The sequence below is a fragment of the Hoplias malabaricus genome, chromosome X2 (genome assembly GCF_029633855.1).
Source record: "Hoplias malabaricus isolate fHopMal1 chromosome X2, fHopMal1.hap1, whole genome shotgun sequence".
Lineage (NCBI taxonomy): Eukaryota > Metazoa > Chordata > Actinopteri > Characiformes > Erythrinidae > Hoplias > Hoplias malabaricus.
In genome coordinates, this window is record NC_089819.1 from 48,761,331 (window position 1) to 48,782,459 (window position 21,129).

The 21,129-nt window shown below is 38.8% G+C and overlaps 1 protein-coding gene across 15 annotated transcripts in view; it reads right to left on the reverse strand.

Moving 5' to 3' along the window:
- Positions 1–18,941, reverse strand: part of LOC136676330 (MAP kinase-activating death domain protein-like) — a 50,966-nt gene extending 32,025 nt beyond the window's left edge. For all 15 annotated transcript variants that reach the window (XM_066653246.1, XM_066653242.1, XM_066653247.1 and 12 more), the window contains exons 1-8: positions 18,700–18,941; positions 8,587–8,800; positions 7,682–7,959; positions 6,788–7,112; positions 2,282–2,591; positions 1,773–1,904; positions 1,380–1,493; positions 1,148–1,228 (exon numbers count right to left, since the gene is read on the reverse strand). In XM_066653246.1, the coding sequence (XP_066509343.1) occupies positions 1,148–1,228; positions 1,380–1,493; positions 1,773–1,904; positions 2,282–2,591; positions 6,788–7,112; positions 7,682–7,959; positions 8,587–8,645 (1,299 nt within the window). In that variant the 5' untranslated portion in view covers positions 8,646–8,800; positions 18,700–18,941. The remainder of the gene's footprint in view (positions 1–1,147; positions 1,229–1,379; positions 1,494–1,772; positions 1,905–2,281; positions 2,592–6,787; positions 7,113–7,681; positions 7,960–8,586; positions 8,801–18,699) is intronic.
- Between the last annotated feature and the right edge of the window lie 2,188 nt (positions 18,942–21,129).

Genomic DNA, 21,129 nt, shown 5'->3' on the forward strand with positions numbered 1-21,129 from the left:
GTCTTCAGCTCTAGCTAATGCTGGGGGTATACATCGATACATGCCCATATGCCTTATATCGAGTTTCCATCTGAGCACATTTATAACATTAGTACATTAAAAAAAGTGCACAAATGTCTCATTAAGCTCTGTTTTTCTCTCTCACACACCCTCACCTACACATGCTAGTGCACCCACGCTCGCTCGCACAGCCAAACAGACACACACACACTCACACACACACACACAATGCTGTCCTGCTATTGTTCGTGTACACTGCTGGAGCAGTTCTCAGCACATTTATCGCTCTCTCAAATCTAACTCTCTGATTATTGTAAGTAAGTCAACAAAGGACAAAAATGAAGTCAGTGGCAAGGTTTTAATTCCAAAAAATAGCACTGTTAATGACTTGTTTGAAACACGGTTCTCTCCCTCAGCCAGAGAATGCACTTCTCATTGGATCATCACTTTTATTTGGCCAATTAGCGGCCAGACTTAACTGTCCATCATTCAGTGCTCAAACCAATAGAGTCACACTCCCGCTATCAGGGGTTTGTTGGTTTTGTGGCGACGCTGAGAGAAACAGGTCAATGCTTAAAAAAAAATTAAATAAATAAAAATGTTATTTTATAAAGTAATTATTTATACATAAAAATCACATTAGATCATTTCATATAAGATTAAAAATAATATTAAATTATGTATTTGTGAAGACACCATTTGTTTACTTTGATACACAAAAACAAAAAAAAAAAATTAAGCAGCACATTGAATGCAGGCAGTTTGTTTCTTAATGCTAGTTTACTTGAAGTGTGCACTGTGTAACAGTACTATCTAGAAAAAGTATCAAATCGGCAGATACTCAATAATTAAAGGCTCATATTTCTTAGGCATACAGTTTTATAATTACAGTTAGATTATACAGCATATTCTTTTTGGTGTTAAAAATAAATATTTTGACATTATATTTTGTTATCAAGATTTTTTGATCATATCGCCCAGCCCTAATGTGTGTCTGTATATATATATATATATATATATATATATATATATATATATATATATATATATACACATACATACAAACATACACACACACACATATACATACATATACATATCACTATATAAACATTTTTGGAAAACGTTTTGGGATATTTTTGTTTACTTGTTTCAGGTGTTTCTTCAGCTCTGAAGCTTCTGGTTCAGGTAAAGGTGGGAGCAATTCTGCATTGCTAGGAGCAATAACCTAGGAAGAGGCAGAACAAACTGTAAATAAAACAATGATGATGAATTAAATATGAAATTTAATTTAATTTAATGATGTTAAATTTAAATATAAAATAGGTGAAAATTAAATTCTGGTAAAATGAAGGACTGGGTAGCTACAGCTTACTGACCTTATTGCAGTCCAGATCCACTAGCCAAACATCATCAGGCATCTTGAAGTCTAATTTATAGAGAAAGAAACTAGCAGGCACACCAATAATATATGGTGTAGGTGCTAGCAGAAGCTTGACAGAGAAGAGAGAATGGAGAGAGGTGCACAATTTCATATTCTGCAATGTTCTTATCCAGAGAGACTTGCAAATCAAATCATGTTAGAGGTAAAAATGTATGTAACTAGAGGATTCCGTTCAAGATTTGATTGCCCAATGATTTACCACATATTGTCAAATTAGAGTTGTTTATACAATTGTAAAGTAGCTTGAGAATTCTGACAAAATGTTGCTTTTCCAGTAATATTTACCCAATAATTAAGTCAAATCTAGTGGCTTGTAATTTCATGATACCTGTTCGGCAGAGGCCATGCATGTGGGAAGCAGAGGGATAACAGGGAACATGTACTCCAGAGGGTAAATCATGGCCACAAATGCCATCACACTCATAGAGAGAGCGTTGTAATCTCGAGACTGCAGTACAACCTACAAACAGCAGAGAGCATGTGAGAGTCAACAGCCTACTACACCCTAAACGCACAATGAAAAAGGAACTGATGAAAAGTTGGGACTCCAGAATTCTTTTAATCTCTATTCAAATTCTATGCTGAAATGTTCAGTTCATTTTGTTCTCAAATATATTTTCTAAGCCAGACTGAAATGTTGGTTTTAGGCAAGGCTACAGTTTGTCAATCGTGTGTATGAAAAGTGATCTAAATTCAAAATGACAGAGTAAGGTCCAAATGATGTTGAGTAAAAGATCAGTTGAATACCATGCAGGCAATCTAAATATCAAATTTGATAACCAACGTAGGGTGCTTACAGAGCAGGATGCTTTTTCATTAAGACCCCCATTCTTTTACCTTGTGCTCCAGCAGGATGCAGCTGAGCACCTGTAGGCAGGCATCCACCCCCAAGAGTTCCAGGGGAAGGTGGAGGGGAAAATCCACCAAGCAGAAGCGTGAGGAGTCCGGCAGGGCAAAGGTAAGTGCCGGCTGCAGTTCGTGTGGGAGCACCTCCACATCCACACGTCGGAGACCTGCTACAGGCACTGGAGAACGCAATAGTCGGTACACCCATGACTCAATCTCCCTCAGATCCTGAAGTAACTGATTGCCTTTCTCCTTCTCCTCTACAGACAGAGCGCCGGTGAACACACGCCACATGGCGTCCCTGAAAGTTAAACACACACACGGATGGTCATGCCTTAATTGAAGGTGGATATAAGGAACATTTTTTCGGTGCCTGCTGAGCAATACTGTAAGAGACCAACAGTGAATGAAACAACATCTATTCTGCTACCTGATGAGGCTGACAAATGCAGTTCTCCATTTTAGGATACTAACCAACATGAACTCAAACCTAGTTTTAATTTATGTACTGATAATATGGTTTGTTCATAGATTCAGGGAATACACTTCAAAAAGCACTTCAGCCTGGAGTTCCAGACAGAGTCTCACACACTCATACACCTCTAAGCATTATCAGACTAAAACAGACATATCCAGCTTAGCTATTTTTATCCTGCTGCACTCAGTTTCCCCGGTACATTTCCACACTGTGTCATTTAGCGGGTCGCAGTGAAGTGAAATAGCAAACAACATTTCAGAGATACATTTCCGCCAGACTAATCAGTGTTTGCGTGTTTTTAAATCACTGGTATTTTTCACTTTAAGAGCCATTGTCCAGCATCCACTTGCATCCATTTTGTTGACTGGGGGATCTGTAAATCATCATCTGTCACTTCCTACGCTTCCCACAATTCACAGGTGTTGACACCTTGGAGGCAGGGGAGGTGATGACACTGCAGCAAACAGGCCTATTAATAGGACTATTAGTCACAATGACTTGTGACAACTGACAACCCTTAGACTACACTGTCCATCCTCACCTCATCCTTCTTCATTCTCTCTCTGCAGGGCACATCCTGCTCCCTCTAGCCAGCCATTTTACACAGCTGGGCAATGTGTATCATGACGGTGCAAAAATAATGCCACCATCATTTCTGAAGGAAGCAAAAATCTAAAAGGGAAAGCAGGGTTCTGAGGTATTAGACCACTGTGTTGTAAAATTGAATGCCCTCTAAGCCTTTTATGTTATCCATTCAAGTGGCAGAGAACCAGAAATAGCACAAAAACAGTGGCATCTGGCAGCTAATGGTGAGGATTAGGCCACTAATCAGTTTAAACCAATGTTGGTTTTAAAAAAAACAAAACAAAAAAACAAAACCCTAAGCAGACATTCTGGAGCTTGCTGAAGCACTATGCAATAAAAATGGCCAAACAATTCAGAGCTACCTTCAACCACTTATAGAAAAACCATTTTTCAACAACCACAAAGAATATCTTGCACTTTTCTGTGAACGTTTGACAGAGACAATCTAAATTTACAAAAAGGAAAGGAAATTTGCGTCTTGCTTATTATGAATATACTATACTTTGTAAACCCAACCCAAGTAGGCACTTAAAACAAAACATTAGATGCTGGTTCCCCATTCCCCTCCATGCATTTCAGTGTTCAGACATCTCATGTTTCTTTCTGTATAAGAAATACGTTTATATTACAAGATTTCTTTCTTTTATTTCATGACAATTTGAATAAATACTACACATAAACCGTAAAGACGATGTTCAAGATATTAATCAAAAAACAATTTTTATAAAATTCTGATTATGTTTCCTCACCATCTGCTGCTCTCCAGTCTGACAAGTTAAACCTCAGCCACCTACAACAGATTTTTCCCCTCAAACATAACGTTCCACCTTACAAAACGTACAGCTTCTGAACATAAGCAAACCAGACAACAGTGTTCCCCTACAATCCCCTTTAACTTAACTACATAGTTAATGTAAAATAAATACATTTTAAAAAATTAAATAAAATATTGCAGCACTGCTCCCTATTCGATGTGCTTTCTATGATACAATGTCACATATCAGTCTCAATAACCTACCACACCTCAGAGCAAGGTTACAGACTGCGGTTCTCCCGAGTCAAACACTTAGCCCAACCTAAATCCTGGAGAACCACACTGAGCTGCATTCATAGCTGTAAGCTCAGCACTGAAATTCATTTTTCCTCAAGACACCAGACAAACGGGAACTTATCGCGTGGGTTGTGGTCAGAGTCGGGGGGGTTGTGGCTTTTATGCCAGTGAGAGTAAGCCATAATTTGCTCATGTGAAAGCCTCCCACCTATTGCAACCAGTCCCTGAGGAGAGTCATCAACCTCAATCTGTCAAACTGTGCTTCACTTGTCTCAGACTTACATAAGCACAGCTCTCTCTTATTCCACCTCTCTCTCTCTGACTCTTTTACTGTTCGTCTCTCTTGCTCTCTTACTTTCTCACTTTGCCTTTGTCTCCCCTGACATCTCTTGCTCATAAGCATCTGTCTCTTTCAAAAAACAAAAACTGAAATCACCACCATCTATGCAATGTATTAAAGCACTGTCATGAGGGCTGCGTTCCCTCCACTTGCTGCTGTTGAATTAACTCTTACTGTAGGCCCTCTTAAGAGCTCTGAATAAAACCAGAGCACAGCAGGGCCCATCGGCAGTAACAACAAACCAAGAGGACAGGACAAGATCACTTCTGTAACTGTAAAAGCCAGCAGTTAATGGTTGTGTGTTGTCAGAATGTATCAACACATATTAGAACACAATGTCTAATGTGTGTGGCCATGCACATCTGATTAATGCCTTCTAAGGTCTGTAAAATCCATGTGCACTGACGGAGAGAAAGAAACAAGAAATAGACAGACACAGAGAGAGACAGATAAACAAGCACACAATATTGCATCATCCTATAAAACGAGAATGAAAGGTAATGCCTGAGTCAGAACTGCCCTTTTGAGACAAATTCATTACACAAATCAGCACACTACTCACTAATATACAGTGCACCTGCAAGACAAATAAAGACAATATCTAGTACAAAGGCCTCAGGGGTGTAATGTAATGCAATTTTTTTGCTTAATGCACAATGTTCAGTCCCTCTGTCTGGAGCATCTGTGGCTGAGACAATTTTTTAACAACTGAAATATCAAAACAGCTTTGTTTAAGGCACTGGCACCAGTGTTGCACCTTAAGCTCTATGTCTGTGAACAGCTCTTACATAAGACCCCCAGAGGCGAGCACTATGTGGAAATTAACACCGGTCATTTCACAGTATTATGCCAGAAACAGATCTTCATTTTAAATAAAGCTCAGCCTATAAGCAGGCTTATAGCTCTCAGCACTTCAGAGCAAATCAAAGAAGCTTGGCAGGGTAATTCAACAGCAAACAAATTGAGGCCTGAAAACTCAACTGTGACTCTTCACAGTAGTGGTTGCTAGGCTACATTAGAAAAGGCTTGGTTGAGAAAAAAGGAGGGGGTGTGTGCCCTTGTTCACGATGCTTATTGATCTGAATGAGGGAGCTAAAGCACTTATGAAGATTGTTTAATGGCATGCTGGAGGGGTTAGCCATACCTTGCAGTCACTCACTGAATCTCCAGTTAAAATAGTAAAACAACTGACCTGCTATTATGTGACCTCACAGCAAACCAGTTATATAACTCGAGATAATTACCATAACCACCGTTCTCTTCCCTCTCACTCTGATATATTAGTCTCACACGTTCTCTCGCATGGATGCAATAGTTTTCTCATTTTCAACCAGTACATTCTTTTTATTGTTCTACTTTTAATAAACCTCATAACTCATTACTTATTTTTGCGATTACATTTCTCCCTAAAGGCAAGCAGTTAAGGAGGATTCACATGCAACACTAAATAACACAGTGAGAGATACAGAAAGAAAGACACAAAGAGTGAGAATACCTGATTGCATCATCCTACAAAACTTAGCATTAACACTAGCAAAACATGCAGAAGAGATCGAATAAGCTGTGTGTTAAACTAACTTTTTAGAGTCAGATGAGAAACATGTTACAAAAACTCTTGGTCTTTTACATTGTACATAATAACAGGGTCATTATATGATCTGATTTTGAGCCTTCGACCAAGTTAAAAGCATGAATCGATTTATCTGTGGCACTCATTTTTTGAATTCTTCTTCTGCAAACAGGGTTTTGTATTCTCTGTGTACCAATCTGTTATCCCAGACTCCAGTCCTGTTTTTTCTCATTTATAGCAGAGCAATGAGTCATGTGTGAATATGTCAGAGGCATTGTCACTGCTACACAAAGACAATGCAAAAATAATTTTATTGAAATTAAAATGTAGTTATAAATATCTGTTTTATGCTCAGTGGTCAAAACTGGATCTGACATTATACACACGAAAAATGTCACATCAGGTTTCATATACTAATATAAAGATGTGAAACTGAGAATTAACTCAGACTGTGACTTCCAGGCTGTACTCACCTCTGAATGCCTTTGGCAATGCCGGGTCTCTGGTTAAGCCGGTGGCTACAGCAGTCCACCATGCGTTTGAGGATGTACAGACACTCCCTAAAGGTGGAGAAGAATGGGTAGTGGCTCAGGACACACAGGGACGTCAGGGTGCTGTTCCGGTTCCGTGCTGCAGCCCTGTTGCCTTTTGGTCGGGGTGATTTCCCACCGACCATTTCACCAGGTGGTACCATCCCATCAGTGGCCGGGGGCACTATAGAGTCACCCGACAGAGACAATGTGGAGGGGTCTGACTTTTCTGTAGCCTCAACTGCAGGGTCTGTCTGTAGGGGCTTGTCTGTTTAAAAATGGAAAATTGGAAATTTAGCTACTGGAGAATAATGCCCACCCCAGGCGGGTGGAGCTATTGCAGAGGGGGCTTGGAAAGCTAAATAAATACATACATAAAGCATGTCAAAAAATTATGTCACTTTGTTTTATTTTGTTGCTGTTTTGTATGAATCACAATGTTTAAAATTAATGCTAGTTTGGAGTTTGGAAGCTATATATATATATATATATATATATATATATGAATATTCTTATTGGGGAGGTGAGATATTTTATCAACAAAATAAATTATTATAACTTAACCTAAAATTATATAAAACAATCAAAATCCAGATGGCTGGCTGCAACAGATTATATAAAGACTAGATTACATATTTGTTAAAGTGCACAGGGATATAAATTGAATAAAATTACCAATAAATAAATAAATAAATAAAAAGCTCGACTGAATTCAACCTCATTTAGTGTGCTTCCAGAAACTGAAACACACCACAAAACCAAAAAAAGTGTTGTATGTTTGATGCTTCCAAAAGGTGTGACACTAAACCATGCTTTAAGTGTCTAATGACCCCTCACCTTTCCCCTCTGATCGTGAGCGATGGTGACTCCTCTGGAATGACCGGTAGAAGTTGACGCAGATGCCATAGCGTGTAACACCAGAGTCCTTGTCAGTGAGCGTGAAAACAAAGGAGGAGTCATCACGAAGGCTGACGCGGCGCTGCCTGATACTCAGACAGCCCTCAGGCTGGCAGAAGAACACCACATCAGGTGGAAGAGGGAAGTCTGAGTGATCTTCCAGAGGGTAGCGCCTCAGCAGTTGTGGTGTCTGGGCCACACTGTCACTACAGGGCTGCCTTATAGGGTCAAAAAAAACAGAAAAGGGATGTAAATAAAAACAAAAACTCTTTGGCCAAATAAGCAAAAAATAAATAAATAAATAAACATAGTTTCTATTTAGCCAATATACACTAGTAATACATGGCTGATCAGTCAAATAATAATGAACATTTTACAACACCTGCTCTGTTGAAAAAAAATCTGTTAAAATCCAAACATGTTGTGTTTAACTTTTACTTCCTTTACTCTTGTTATTTAATAATAACATCTCCCTAACCTACATCATAAAGACTGTTTACAGTGTGATTAAACCAACAATGGCATGTATAAACATTTATGCTTGTGTTTCACCCAAATTATATCAGGCATATATCTTTAACCTTCTTACCTTGTCTAGCCTGTGGTCAGAAATACATGTAATATAGGTTTGGTAAACCATAATGTAAACACATCAGCTTCACTAACAGAATGCAGTCAAGGGCTGCCATTCAGTTCAAACACAAAGTACTATGAACAAGCATACACCTCAGGTAAATGTCTGATTCAGACTTACTTGTTAAACAGCTAGGTCTACACCCAAGGAACAAAAGCTATAGATACGGTCATACAATGAATTCATCACCAAGAACGCAAAAACATACTACCTTGCTCCAACTACCACGAGATAGTCCAGGAGGCGGGGACACATTTTCTTTTTCTCCATCTCTGAACGAGTAGTATTAAGTCATGGCAAGGGTGGCAAAAATAAACTCTCTTCTCGGATGCGGTCAAATCTCAATGCAGTTGGGCTAGGACGGGGTGGACCTAGATAAGCATCTGGCAACCATTGTGCTGACAGCCATATGAGAATGAGTCCTCCTAGAAGCACAGAAAAGAGACAAGAAACATTATGGAGGTGATGTATCCTTGTTTGATTACTGCAGAAAACCACTGCACCTACACTGTCTCTGTGAAAGCCTCAAATGGTAACAACCAGGAATAGGTCAGAACTTGCATTTTTCCCACACATTTGCAGTTTCTAATAATGTACCAATAACGTTCTACTATCAAAAATCTAAATGTTGCATCATGTCCGAGTTTCTCGAGCACCTCAAAGGCTAGGGCAGTTGTAGTTACTAACTTTGAAAGACGAACATTCCTAATTTTTCCAAAACACATATCCTAAAAGCAAAGTGCAATGTTACTTTAAAATTGTAAGCTCACACACAAATATGCCACATGGGTTGGCCATGTGTGTTTAAGCTCCATCAGCACATGTCTGCCAAAACAAATATAGTTGTTCAAACAAACTTGCTCAATGAGAAGTAGAAGAGCATTAACAAACCTTTCAGAAAACATTCAGAACCTTTTGACAGCTTTGGATCTAATCTCAATCTGTAATCTCAAAGCATTAAAAAATACATGCTGTTTAGGCACAGATATGTTAGGGGTCTGATTACCTATTCATACTTCCATTCTTTTATCAGGGCCAAATATCACAAGAAAAACAAAAGTCTAATCAAAATGGCACACTGTAAACCTATAGCTACACAGAGATTACATTAGGGGTATTATAGTTTTAGATTTTCACTAAAGAATAACCTAATTAAAAATATGCTTTACAAAAATAATTCTAGAAATTACTAGTAACATTATGACAAAATGTAAAGTTGCAGATACATAGACAGCACTGGATAACATACAGGGGGTCCTCGACTTACGACATTGATTCGTTCCTACGTTGCGTCGTAAACCGATTTTCTGTGTAAGTCGGAACATACGTACATATTGTATGTAATTAACCTACTGTAAGCACTTATCCTATCCTCCTCGGTCCCGAGCCGCGTAACCGTGTATTCTTCCGCCGCGCACACCAAACACAAAGTTCACGTTACGACGTTTATGACGCAAAACCACTTAAGTCGAAACAAGGCTTTATACAGTAAATGGGAGATGTGTCGTAACCATGAAACATCGTAACTTGGGACTGACGTAACCCGAGGACCTCCTGTATTTTTAAAAATTAGTTTTGCCAAAAAGTTCTCCAGGCATATGCTATTCAGTTATTAGCAGCTGTGTAAGTGAATGAGTAAATTGACTGCAGTTTATACCTCAAAACAAACACAGCTATCTATTCATTCATTCATTGTCTGTAACCACTTGTTCAGTTCTGGGTCACGGTGGGTCCAGAGCCTACCCAGAATCACTGGCTGGGACACACCAGTCCTTCACAGGGAGAAACACACTTACACAGTCACAACTACGGACAGTTTTGAGTCACCAATCCACCTACCGATGTGTATTTTTAAACCATGGGATAAAAACAGAGCACGGGGAGGAAACTCATATAGCCTAAGTCCTGCTTATCCCTTGTGCCAAGATTGTGCCGCTAACCCATATTCAATATTTACAAAAGCATCAATATGATAACCCTGAGCTACTGAACCATTCTTGTTTTTATTCATCCATGCCCAAAAATTAATCAAAGCCAAACTCCAGACTAGGATTATGCTATAATGGAGCAGATTCCTGTGCAATGTTACATTTCAGTGTTATGGGGCCTGTGCATGTTATTTTCTCCTGAGGTATCTCAGGTTTCGTGCTAAACTGGGTCAGTGTTTTCTAAGGCTCTGAATGCATGTTCTGCACTGCAGACATCCTGAAGCTCACACAGAGACACGGGTCTGAATAGGACTGTCTGGTATGCTGAGAACACAGGCTGTGTGTTCAACTGCCTATTTTTTCCTTCATATTTCTGAGATGTAAGAGTTTGGGGCTGGATGGCTCAGTGTAGCATTACACTAAACCATCTAGTCCCGAACTCTTACATTTCAGATATATGATGGAAATGTAACCAAAAATACTGAGTAATCAAAATAAACTTTATCAACGACCAGGACTAAAAAGAAATGCAAAAGGTTAAGTCCAATTTTAAGATTTAACAACAGAAAGATTACATCTGAAACAAAATCGAATCTGCCTGCCAAAGACAAGTGCACTCAGCAAGTCTTCCTAGGGACCTGTCCAGTAGAATGCATACATTCTGCTGTTTAACTGCCATATGTTCTGTTGGGGGCTTTGACTCAGAGATTAGTAGGCAAACTCTTCTGCAGTCGTGGCACTTTCGCCTCTTCACCTGCCTCCCCAAACATTTCAGGGCAGAAGAGGAGGAGGAGATATGGAGGGAGATGAAGCACAGTGGCCTCAGGCCCTTTTTGTGAGTAATACATCAATAATAACACCCCCATTTGTTCTTGCAGCATTTCATTTTTTGACACCAGGAATCACATACTGTTGAGTCATTCTTCACTTCAGATGGAAGGCTACAATGTGGTTTTATAGGCCATTTCACTTTGGATAAAGACAGAGCAAGTGTTTTAAGAGAGAAAAAAAAGGTTCCTTGTTTCTTCATTGTTCACATACCCTTGCATGTTCAGTCATGCAAACAGTCCGTGACAAGCATATAAAAATACTTATGGAAGCTTGATATCAATTGTAAAAAAAAGTACTGAAACAGCAAACATAATTGGCTGGACCAGTTTAATGGAAAATTTAGTGAGTGTAGTGCTTACTCTAATCATAAACATACAAACAAACAAACAAACAACAATAATAACAACACATTCTGCTTATTAAAGTTATTCAGATGTTGCTGACAACCATCTCACATATATTTCATATGGTACACCGTAAAGTGAAGTGCTGCATGAATAATACGCTTAAAACAAGTACAGAAGTGTCATCGATGAAAACCACAACAGCACCCTCGTACTTGAGCAGTTCCTAAATGTGACTGAGTATGTGAGGTGCAATTCCAAATTGTGAGCGAGTGAGTCAGTATGTATGCAAGTGAGTAAGAATTGAAACAAACCAGTTCCATGAGGTGCTCACGCAAACATGTGGATAGAAAAGGTAACAGACATTTAATTACTTTTAGTGTTTTAATTGCAATAATAATGGGAAAAATACAAAATAATTATAGAACAATCCTAATTAAAAATAAATAAATAAATACATTTAGGTGGGTGTGAATGTGAGAATTTGTACGTGAGTCCATATGTGACATAGTTTTATACTGTATTGCATTTACTGTATGTAATTGACCACTAGGTTTCTCCATGTGAGAACAAAAATAAACAAAAGGACAAATAATGTGTTGTTTACAGTAATGATACACTGGGCGCCGCAAGTGTGCCTTGTGTTTGACTCTCTAGTTTGCTTAATTGTGGCATATTGAACACATCCAGGACCTCACTACCTCCAGAGACTGTGTGTACATGTGACGTCAACTGATCTGCTTCTGTCACGATCACCGAAGCACTACAATCAGCTACAAAGTAATGAGATTCCACTTGGTCACCGTGGAAACCCAATCTGCTCCTCACCACTTGCACAGCTGTGATGTTGTTTTTGACCGGATTACACCAGGACTCAATCGGCATCCAAATTAAGTAGGACAACAAATGGCTCAATCACAAGACCTGCATTTACACAGCTCTGGTGAAGCAATGGATGTGACCGCACTCCTCCTCTTCAGCTGGCTGCAAGTGGGCGTAAAGGTGCTCCTTGCATCATCCAATTGAAATCACCTCATGCTAAATCCATCATACACTGCACTTGGGACACATCACACCAACACTTCACAATGAATATGAATTGGACACATGATATACCAGATCAATGTAAGGTTGGGAACTGCGTAAAGTCAGGAACTGCAACACAAGGGGCGCTATTCCTCTCACAGGTTAGGATCCTGAGATTATACCTGGCAAAAACTAGATTTTGCGGTCTGCAAACCATATTTACATAGATTTGAAGACCATCCAGTCTGAGAAGCAGCCAGGTATAATAGTTCCTGGTATTTAGAATCATGATGCATTTTCAGGATTATCTGCCAGTGCCAGTGAAAGCAAGCACTCACAACAGTAGAGGGCAGAGTAACAGTGGTGAAAGTGGCCCATCTCCGCTGGTGTAAAGCATCCACAAAGACAAAGCAGTCTGCAAATGGGTCCTGGGTCTCAGACTGTGAAAGTCAAGCCAAGCTGATGAGCTCAAGTTATTTTTTATTATGTATCATGGGAGCCAATCATTCTGGAGAGCAGGGTCAAATGAAATAATAACATGCAAGGCAGGTTGAGTAATAATGATACTTATTCTCTTAATCTGCAGTGGTCTAAATTATATCAAGGGCTAGTGCTGAGAAATGAAGATTATATTGCTAAAAGGGGCAGGAATTACTCAAATGAATGTCTGCTTGGGCATCTTGATCAGGAGATGTGAGCTGAATAATTGTTCTTTAAGTTTTTTTTCTTCTTTCCTTTCTAGGTGTTAGCACTGGCTCGCTCTGGCAGTGCCTGAGCTCAAGGGTATTTTATGGTGCTTTTCCACCGCATGGGTCCGGCTCAACATGGCTCGGGGCGCTTAATGCTTGTTGCCTTTCCACTGGCAGGGCGCCCCTGCGAAATGAAGCCAATGACTTCGCAAAACCCTGTTTCTAAGAGGAATCGCTGGCTTTGAAAACTACAACAACAGCGGCGATAAAGTTAGGCGCTGTTTACTCATCGTGTATTTGCGTGTTGTTCCGCGGCCCAGTTCTAACAGATCAGGTTTACTTGCTGCACATTTGGCTTTCACTGGAAATTTTTCCGTTGGCCATCAGCCCAAGGGGAATATAAACCTCTAAAGAACACCTCAAGGTAATGTTACAAGCTGCCGTTATGAGTCGGATAAAAATGAATGCGAAAGCTACCGGAGTTTGTGCTGGATATGAATGAGCTCTGCATTTTTTGGTGACTGACATGGCTTTGGCCAATCAGCGCTCTGCAAGGTTTAGTACCTTTTAGTACCTACTCTGCACGGCTGGAACGCAGTGCGAGCTGGGACTGAAAACTTACCGGTTTGAGGGACCAGGTACTATATTTAGCCAGTGGAAAAACACAAGAGCCTTGTTAAGTTGAGTAGAGTCATGTAGGTTCCGTGCAATGGCCAATAGACTCTAACCTATATGAACTAACTGCAGTACAACTTCAACTAAACACAAAGCACCTGTATAAGGCGCTCTGTCTAACAGTATCCGCTAAATGCCTTGAATGAATATGTTTATATATGCAAACAAAATTGCTAAAAATGTAGACACTTTTTGTATAAAACAAATATCAATAAAACACTGCAATGCAATCTGTAATTCTTCATTTCCTCTTTTCTGTGGAAAATTATGAAAAGAAGAATCACACAACAGCAAACAAAGAGCATTGAGCAGATGGCTTATCTTCTATCAAGCAAGAACGGAGAATACTCCATTTACTAAATGGAATCATCATCTGTTCCCAAATGATTAAGAAGCATCATTAAAGCGAATTATTTGTTATTGTGTTGCAGGCATCAAATTCTAAATTTGTTACAAAATAAAGTCATGTTTGTCAGTGACAACGCTAGAAACCTTTATTTTGTACTTTTGTAAGTAATATAAAGATTCTTGCATTAGACAATCATTTTATTGCATTTGACAAAACATCTTAACTTTTCCACAGTGTTTGTATTAAAACATTAATATAAATGCAGTCTCCGCATTAAAAATATAGCTCAAGTCTTCCTTCACAAAACTCACAGCAAATAAGACCTCTGTTCCTCCACCCAGAAAGACAAACAAATTCTCTGTTACTCATAGCAGCAAGAACCAAATACTACAAGAGAATTTCTTGTGAGAATGGAGAATGTTAAATATAAGAATAGAAAATACACCAAATATCAAACACTATAAGGTTTAGTTATTATAAACAGCACTTGAAATATTTACTCTCATGTCTTTCGAACCTTATGAATTCTAGGTTGTTGAAGTTTAAAATAAGTAAATGTTTTAGGCACCAAGCTCAAGGGTCCACACGGCAGGTTCCCAGCTTACAGGAGATTTGCTTTGCACATGATCTCAGTAGTCCATAGGGGCTGCCAATTTTAACCACTTATATAGCTGTACTGCTGACAGTACATCGGGTTCTGTTCTCTCTTAGTAAGTGCATATATTAAAAGAAGTCATCCTCTGCCCCCTGGATTACATTTCAAATAATGAAGCCTGTATCTGATGACCATTATCAATTACTGCAATAACAGCCTTCAATAACAGACATAATCATTTTTCCAGTAATTTTGAGGAGGCTTTTAACCCTGAAGCAAATACATGGCCAGGCCAAATAAACTAACAGCTTATGTGCTGAAGGACACGAGAGGACAAAGAAACAATCGAGAAGAAGAAAGTATACTGCCTCTGATATTAAACAACATTTACTTCTAAACCATTTTTCTGAAACTTCTACAAACATTAAAATACTCATTACATTTATCCTTACATGAGCCCTCCCTAGAAACAACCGGGAAAATTCAAACCAACAAAAATTATATAGCCCAGGTCTATTCTTTGTCAAAAATACATGACGTTCCACAATGTCAGAAAACAAATGCACCACACAAAGAATATATGTATGTATGTATGGATGGTAGTGAGTGACTGAGTGAGAATTCAGTTTAATACAATGTTTGACATCTAAAAATTAACAGAAGTAATGAATAAAATCTTTGAATAAATCCACATTTTAAGAACTATATCCGTGTATTAAACAGATATACTGGTTTTACATATAATAGTCTTAGCACTCACCAAAGACAAACAGACATTTCTCTGATGCCTTTAAAGATTCATTGCGTAGGGCAATTCATCTGGAAAGTAAATGCATGGTTGCCAACAGTCGTCCCACCCACTAACAGCACATATGCTCACTAAAAAAGCTCTGTGGTCTCTGATGTGCATTCAGGACACACTAGGACATCCTAGTAGAGGAACAGGAACAGCCGAGGATGACAGAGGAACAAGAGAAACAAGGAATCAAGATTACTGCCCATAAAACCATTAGCGTGAACCAATCCCAATACACTGAGTGGCAGATGTCTGATGGGGGTCTTGCTTCACAATAGAGGCCCCAAATTGAAGCTCTCGCAGCAGTTGGTGCCAATCAATAGGACTGTGCACAATCTAACTGCGAACTATAGACTAGTGCTATTACACTAAGCACCTTCTTCTCCAAGGCCACAGTTTTTTTTTTCTCCTATAGTTTGTAATTATGTTATTCCAGTATTGTATCATTGCACATTTTCATACCATCCTATGCTGAAAAGATTGAGAATAAATTAAAGAATTTGGTGAAATATTTTAATAGAAATCAGAACAAGCAATATTAGATTTTTAGGACATTATTTGAGAAATGCATATCCTGTGATCCTATGAAATTTAGACATATTCAGAAAATGCTGCAATACTGAAGTTTAGGAAGAGGAATAATCACCGGGCTCTACCATGAAAATAATATTTTCTTATCAAAGTGGCACTTCAATAATCTGAAAATATGGATTAAACGTGAATAACATTTTACACCAAACACAATATTCTCTTTAGCGAGCAGCAGTTCCGACGGGGAAACCGAGCAGACAGAGACATCAAACAGTAATGTCAACCAGCATTAAACAAACAGATGAAGGAAGAAGCACAGGTCCACTCAAATCCAATCACCCTCATAGACTCTGGCGAAGGTCTCCTGATGACAGCCTGAGATCAAAGCAGCAGAGCTGACAGTCCGCTCTTTCGGCACACATACGCAAATGTGGAGGAGAAGTGACATTAGCACAGATCGCAGAGCAGGTGCAGAGCTAAATCCAAACATAGAGAAACCATATCACACATCCACAGTGAAAAAGTCTGCAGCAGTAGATATGAAAACCCAATATGTGTGTGCACACAGGACAGCAGATACAAATTTAAAGTGGTTAAAAATGTTAATGGAAACTCTCAGTGATGGACACTAAATGTTTTATATGCCCGAAGCCATTCTGGTAGAGCTTGACCATTACCGGTTTACACGGCTGCTTCAGGCATCAGCTAGGCTATTTTGAGAAGCTCTCTCCATATAATGGCATGTCACAGCGACAATCTGTTCTACAAAAAGGGAATGGATTCAGCAAAAAAAACATAATTTTCTATCATAACTGGCAATGCTGGCAATATGATTTTATGTTTAAGAAACACAAAAGTGTTGTAAGAAAGAGACTGATGTAATGCAACTGTAGGCAGCTCAGCTCAGCTCAGTGCGAACTCCAAGAAAAACAAAAGGTAGCCTGACCTCCTCCCTATCATTCAAGTAACAGACTGGTCATGCCTTTTTGTTTTCACTCATTAAAGCACAACCCGTACACAGCAATAGTGTGACTCCAACACCTGTAGACATAAGCCATTCTAATAGAATTGTCATGCTCATATTATTCCAGATATAATAACTGGCTGAGTTATTTTTACACAATGCCGAAATCTGCTTATATGTGCACTTCTAAAATGGGCACGATGTAGACAACAGAATGGCAATTTCATCTCCTGTGTCTCCTAGGAATAATCATTTCCATTGAGAACTGGCATCAGATCACATCACAGGCAAAAACTCTCATGGCTGGAAGCAGCTCTTTCATTTCCAGCTACAGAAAATGATCCCATGCTTTGTTCCAAATAATGGCATTGGGATGACCACAATTACTGCTCTCAAAGCTGATTCAAGCACTCATTTCCCAACTCATTCAGCCTAATGGTCTCCCTCCAGAACACTGAGGTACTCACAAAAATGACTAAACTCATGACATAGTTTGATAGTCCTCACCCACGGATGTCTCATTTCATGCTGTATCAAACTTGCATTTCATTCTATACATTATTTGGTGTTATGTCATGGAAACCTGCGTAGTCAAGTGTCTTGTATCAGGAGGAAAAAGGAGCGAGAAGCTTGTCTCTCATTTCAGGTTTATTTACATTTAAGATGAGTGAGAATACTGCTTTGTCCAACCATTGCACATACACATTAAAATAATCAGCATTAATTCCAGTATAATATCTGATTACCACAATCTGTATTATCGGAATTGTTCATTAGACGTTAGAATTGCACAAATATAAGGTTAGCAAATATACTGAAATAAAGAAAAATCAGTCAAAATGAATAAAGTTTTTTTTAACCAGCTAATTAACCATGTATTGTTATTGCCTACTTTGTAATGATCTCCATATTCACGTTAGGTACTGTGCAATTCTCTGTCCTTCTGTCTGAAAGAGAAGCAGTGTCCTTGTGTTGTAACGAAATGTCGAAATGTGCTACAGCATCATCCTTCACAGGCCAATACATACTGACACGTGTGGATGATAATGTAGTCATAATAATAAGCCTTTATTTGACAAAATGCTGACTGTAATTTTCAGAAAACTACACAATGTTGCCCTGCCTACCTGACGATGCACGTTTGTCCTCCAACAATGTCAACATGACATTCAGTACATATAGTTGTCCATTAATTCGTTTGATTAAAAAAGATGTCGTGTAAAGTCACCAAGAGATTCTCGTATCTACGACTAAAAACAGTTGTAATTTACTGGTTATTAGCAGCAGCTAAACTAAGCTGGGGTTGGCTACTCACTCTAATTTTCCGCTCCACCTTAAAAACGCATAGTTTGTATTCTGGTGCCTGAGGGGCCAGAACGTGATCGTAACGCCATTTAAGGTGGAACGAAAAATTGTAACAAGAAACTGTCAAATAAAAAGCCAACCTCAGTTGTGCTACGTTATACATTTACAAAGCGTGCTATCGGTTTATTTCTGTTTTATCCATTTTGCAAAATGGTAGTAATGACAGTGAAGTAACTACAATAATCTCGACAGTGTCTGTAAATTAACCACAACGAAGAAATCGTTACTGACCTCCAATAGCTAGCAAGCGGATTCGCCTGCTAACTCACTAGCCGTCGCCGTTACGACGTCGTCTTGCCACAGAGATGTATTTGATTCCCTTTTTTTACAAAACAAATGTCTGCAGCGTTTCATATCCTCCGGACATTATCGTGTGGAGCACTTCTCAAAAACTGCAGACCCTGTTTCCGTAAGGTTTACCAGACTGAGATGTGTCGTTAGATTAAATCCTCCCTCCACAGCACAACACTCATTCGTTCTGTATCGTTCGCACCTGAGTCGACTCATTGAATCAAATCTTAAGGTAAGAGAATCGATTCTTCAAACAGATTCTTTGAATTATTTCTGTGAATCGATTCTATAAGACTGACATTGACGAGTCGATTTTTACAAAGAGTAATGACACGTCACATTCTGCAAATCAGTCAGCTACCGCTCCCTGATGACGCCCACCCATGACACATAAATAAACATGAGAATCATAACCTAGACTGAGTACTTCAGCACGTTTTGGATTATTTTGTCTACATACAGGGGGCGGCACTCACACAGCTCTAGGGACCTGAAGATTGTGGATTCAAGTCCTGCTCCAGGTGACCTGGGTTGTCCTTGCCTCAAAAGTGTCCATAGGTATGAGTGTGTGTAGCCCTGTGAAGGCTGGCGCCCCCTTCAGGGTGTGTCCCTGCCTTGCCTGGGTAGGCTTCGGACCCACCGCAACCCTGAATTAGATAAGTGGTTATAGACAATGAATGAATGTCTACATACAGTACACCACCCGTATTTGTAAACATTGTTTTAAAGCTGAATCAAAACCAGTAACTTTAAAAAAATCAACCATGAAAGAAATCAGCATAATATATGCTAAAAAAAAAATATTTACAAGCTTATAGTGGAAACTGGAAAGCTCTCCTCACACTGTTCAGTTATTATACATATTTTTATTTAATATAAACCCGTGCAAAATATATGATGAAAAAAATATTTACAAGTTTATAGTTTCCTTCAGTTATTATATGAGCTCGTTAAAACAGTATTTCTAAATCTTACCATTGGTTTTCGATAATTCGAATTGGTTGAATTAGATGTCCGATTCTTTTAAATGAATTTCATTGAATCGGTTCGGTCAAATGAATCGAATTTCTTCCTGAATTGGCTCAGTAGGAACATAGGAGCATTTAAATAAATAAACAAACTATAAATAACAGCTCAACTAGGAAATTAGAAATGGGCTGTAAACCATATAGATATTTTATTTTTAATAACAAGTATATAGTTTTTAATTGAATTTCCAATTTTACAATTTTCCCTTCACAGTGGGAATTTCAGTAAAATTATTCACTTCCACTTTTCTCATATTTCATTTTTGTGTGTTGTGGAAGTGAAAGGAAAAAGTCCTTAGACTGTGCAATCATCAGAGTAGGGCTAAACCCAGTGCATGTTTGTGAGGGTAAATGGGCTTCTCTATGTCTGTGTGTAAGCCAGAGATTAATTAAATGTCATTTGTTGTATGGTGGAAAGTCACTGTTTTGTGTAGTGCACTTGCAGGAAAGCAGAGCAAGTCTACTTTTCAAGACAAACAGAAGGGACATTGGTCACTGTGGAAGTAGAGGTGAACACTATCTTTGTACTGTTAAAAAAAAAAGCTGTTGTCTTTGATTGCTCGTTTAGGCTGATTAATAAACAAAGTGCATGGTTATGATTGGTCATTGCAGCTGTATTGATAAATGTCATAGTACGAGTTGGTTTGGCTGTGGGTGAACACAGTGCTTGTGATTGGTCAGTGTGACTGCATTGATAAATACACTATACAGATGTATGGTTGTGGACAGTGTGGCTTTAGACGTGAACACGAAGAGTGTTTGTGATTTAGTCATTGTGGCTAAGTGGTGAACAGAATGCATGTTTGTTGTAGGTCAGTGTGGCTATGGAGGAACACAATGCATATTTTGTGATTGGTCGGTGTGGTTGTAGTAGTGAACATGATGATTGGTCATTGTGGCTGTAGAGGGGTCACAATGAGTGTTTGTGATTGGTCAGTGTGTCTGTAGAGGTAAAAATCTATCAGGGCATTGGTGACTTGCTTATGTGTGCAGATAACATTGACATGGATTTGGGGTTTTTTAAAGCTTTATGCTTCCCTCAAAGCAATGTATATTCTTGGGAATTCTATGGTTATTACAGTAATAAAATTCCAGACTTTTCCTGGAGCAGTGCTTTTATAATTTACATGGTTAATGATATATGGGTACTTAAATAAGAGTAGTACAGTCCAGGTTGCAAAACATAAGTACCAGTGTTAGTTGGAGATGACAGTAGAAACTTTAGGATTTAGGGTAATATGCAAAATCAGAGGCGACACACCGTCCCAATAACATTTCCTCAAGGTTTGATGGAAAGTAATGTGACCCAATAATCCTATGCAGTGTAGTTTTTTTGTTATAA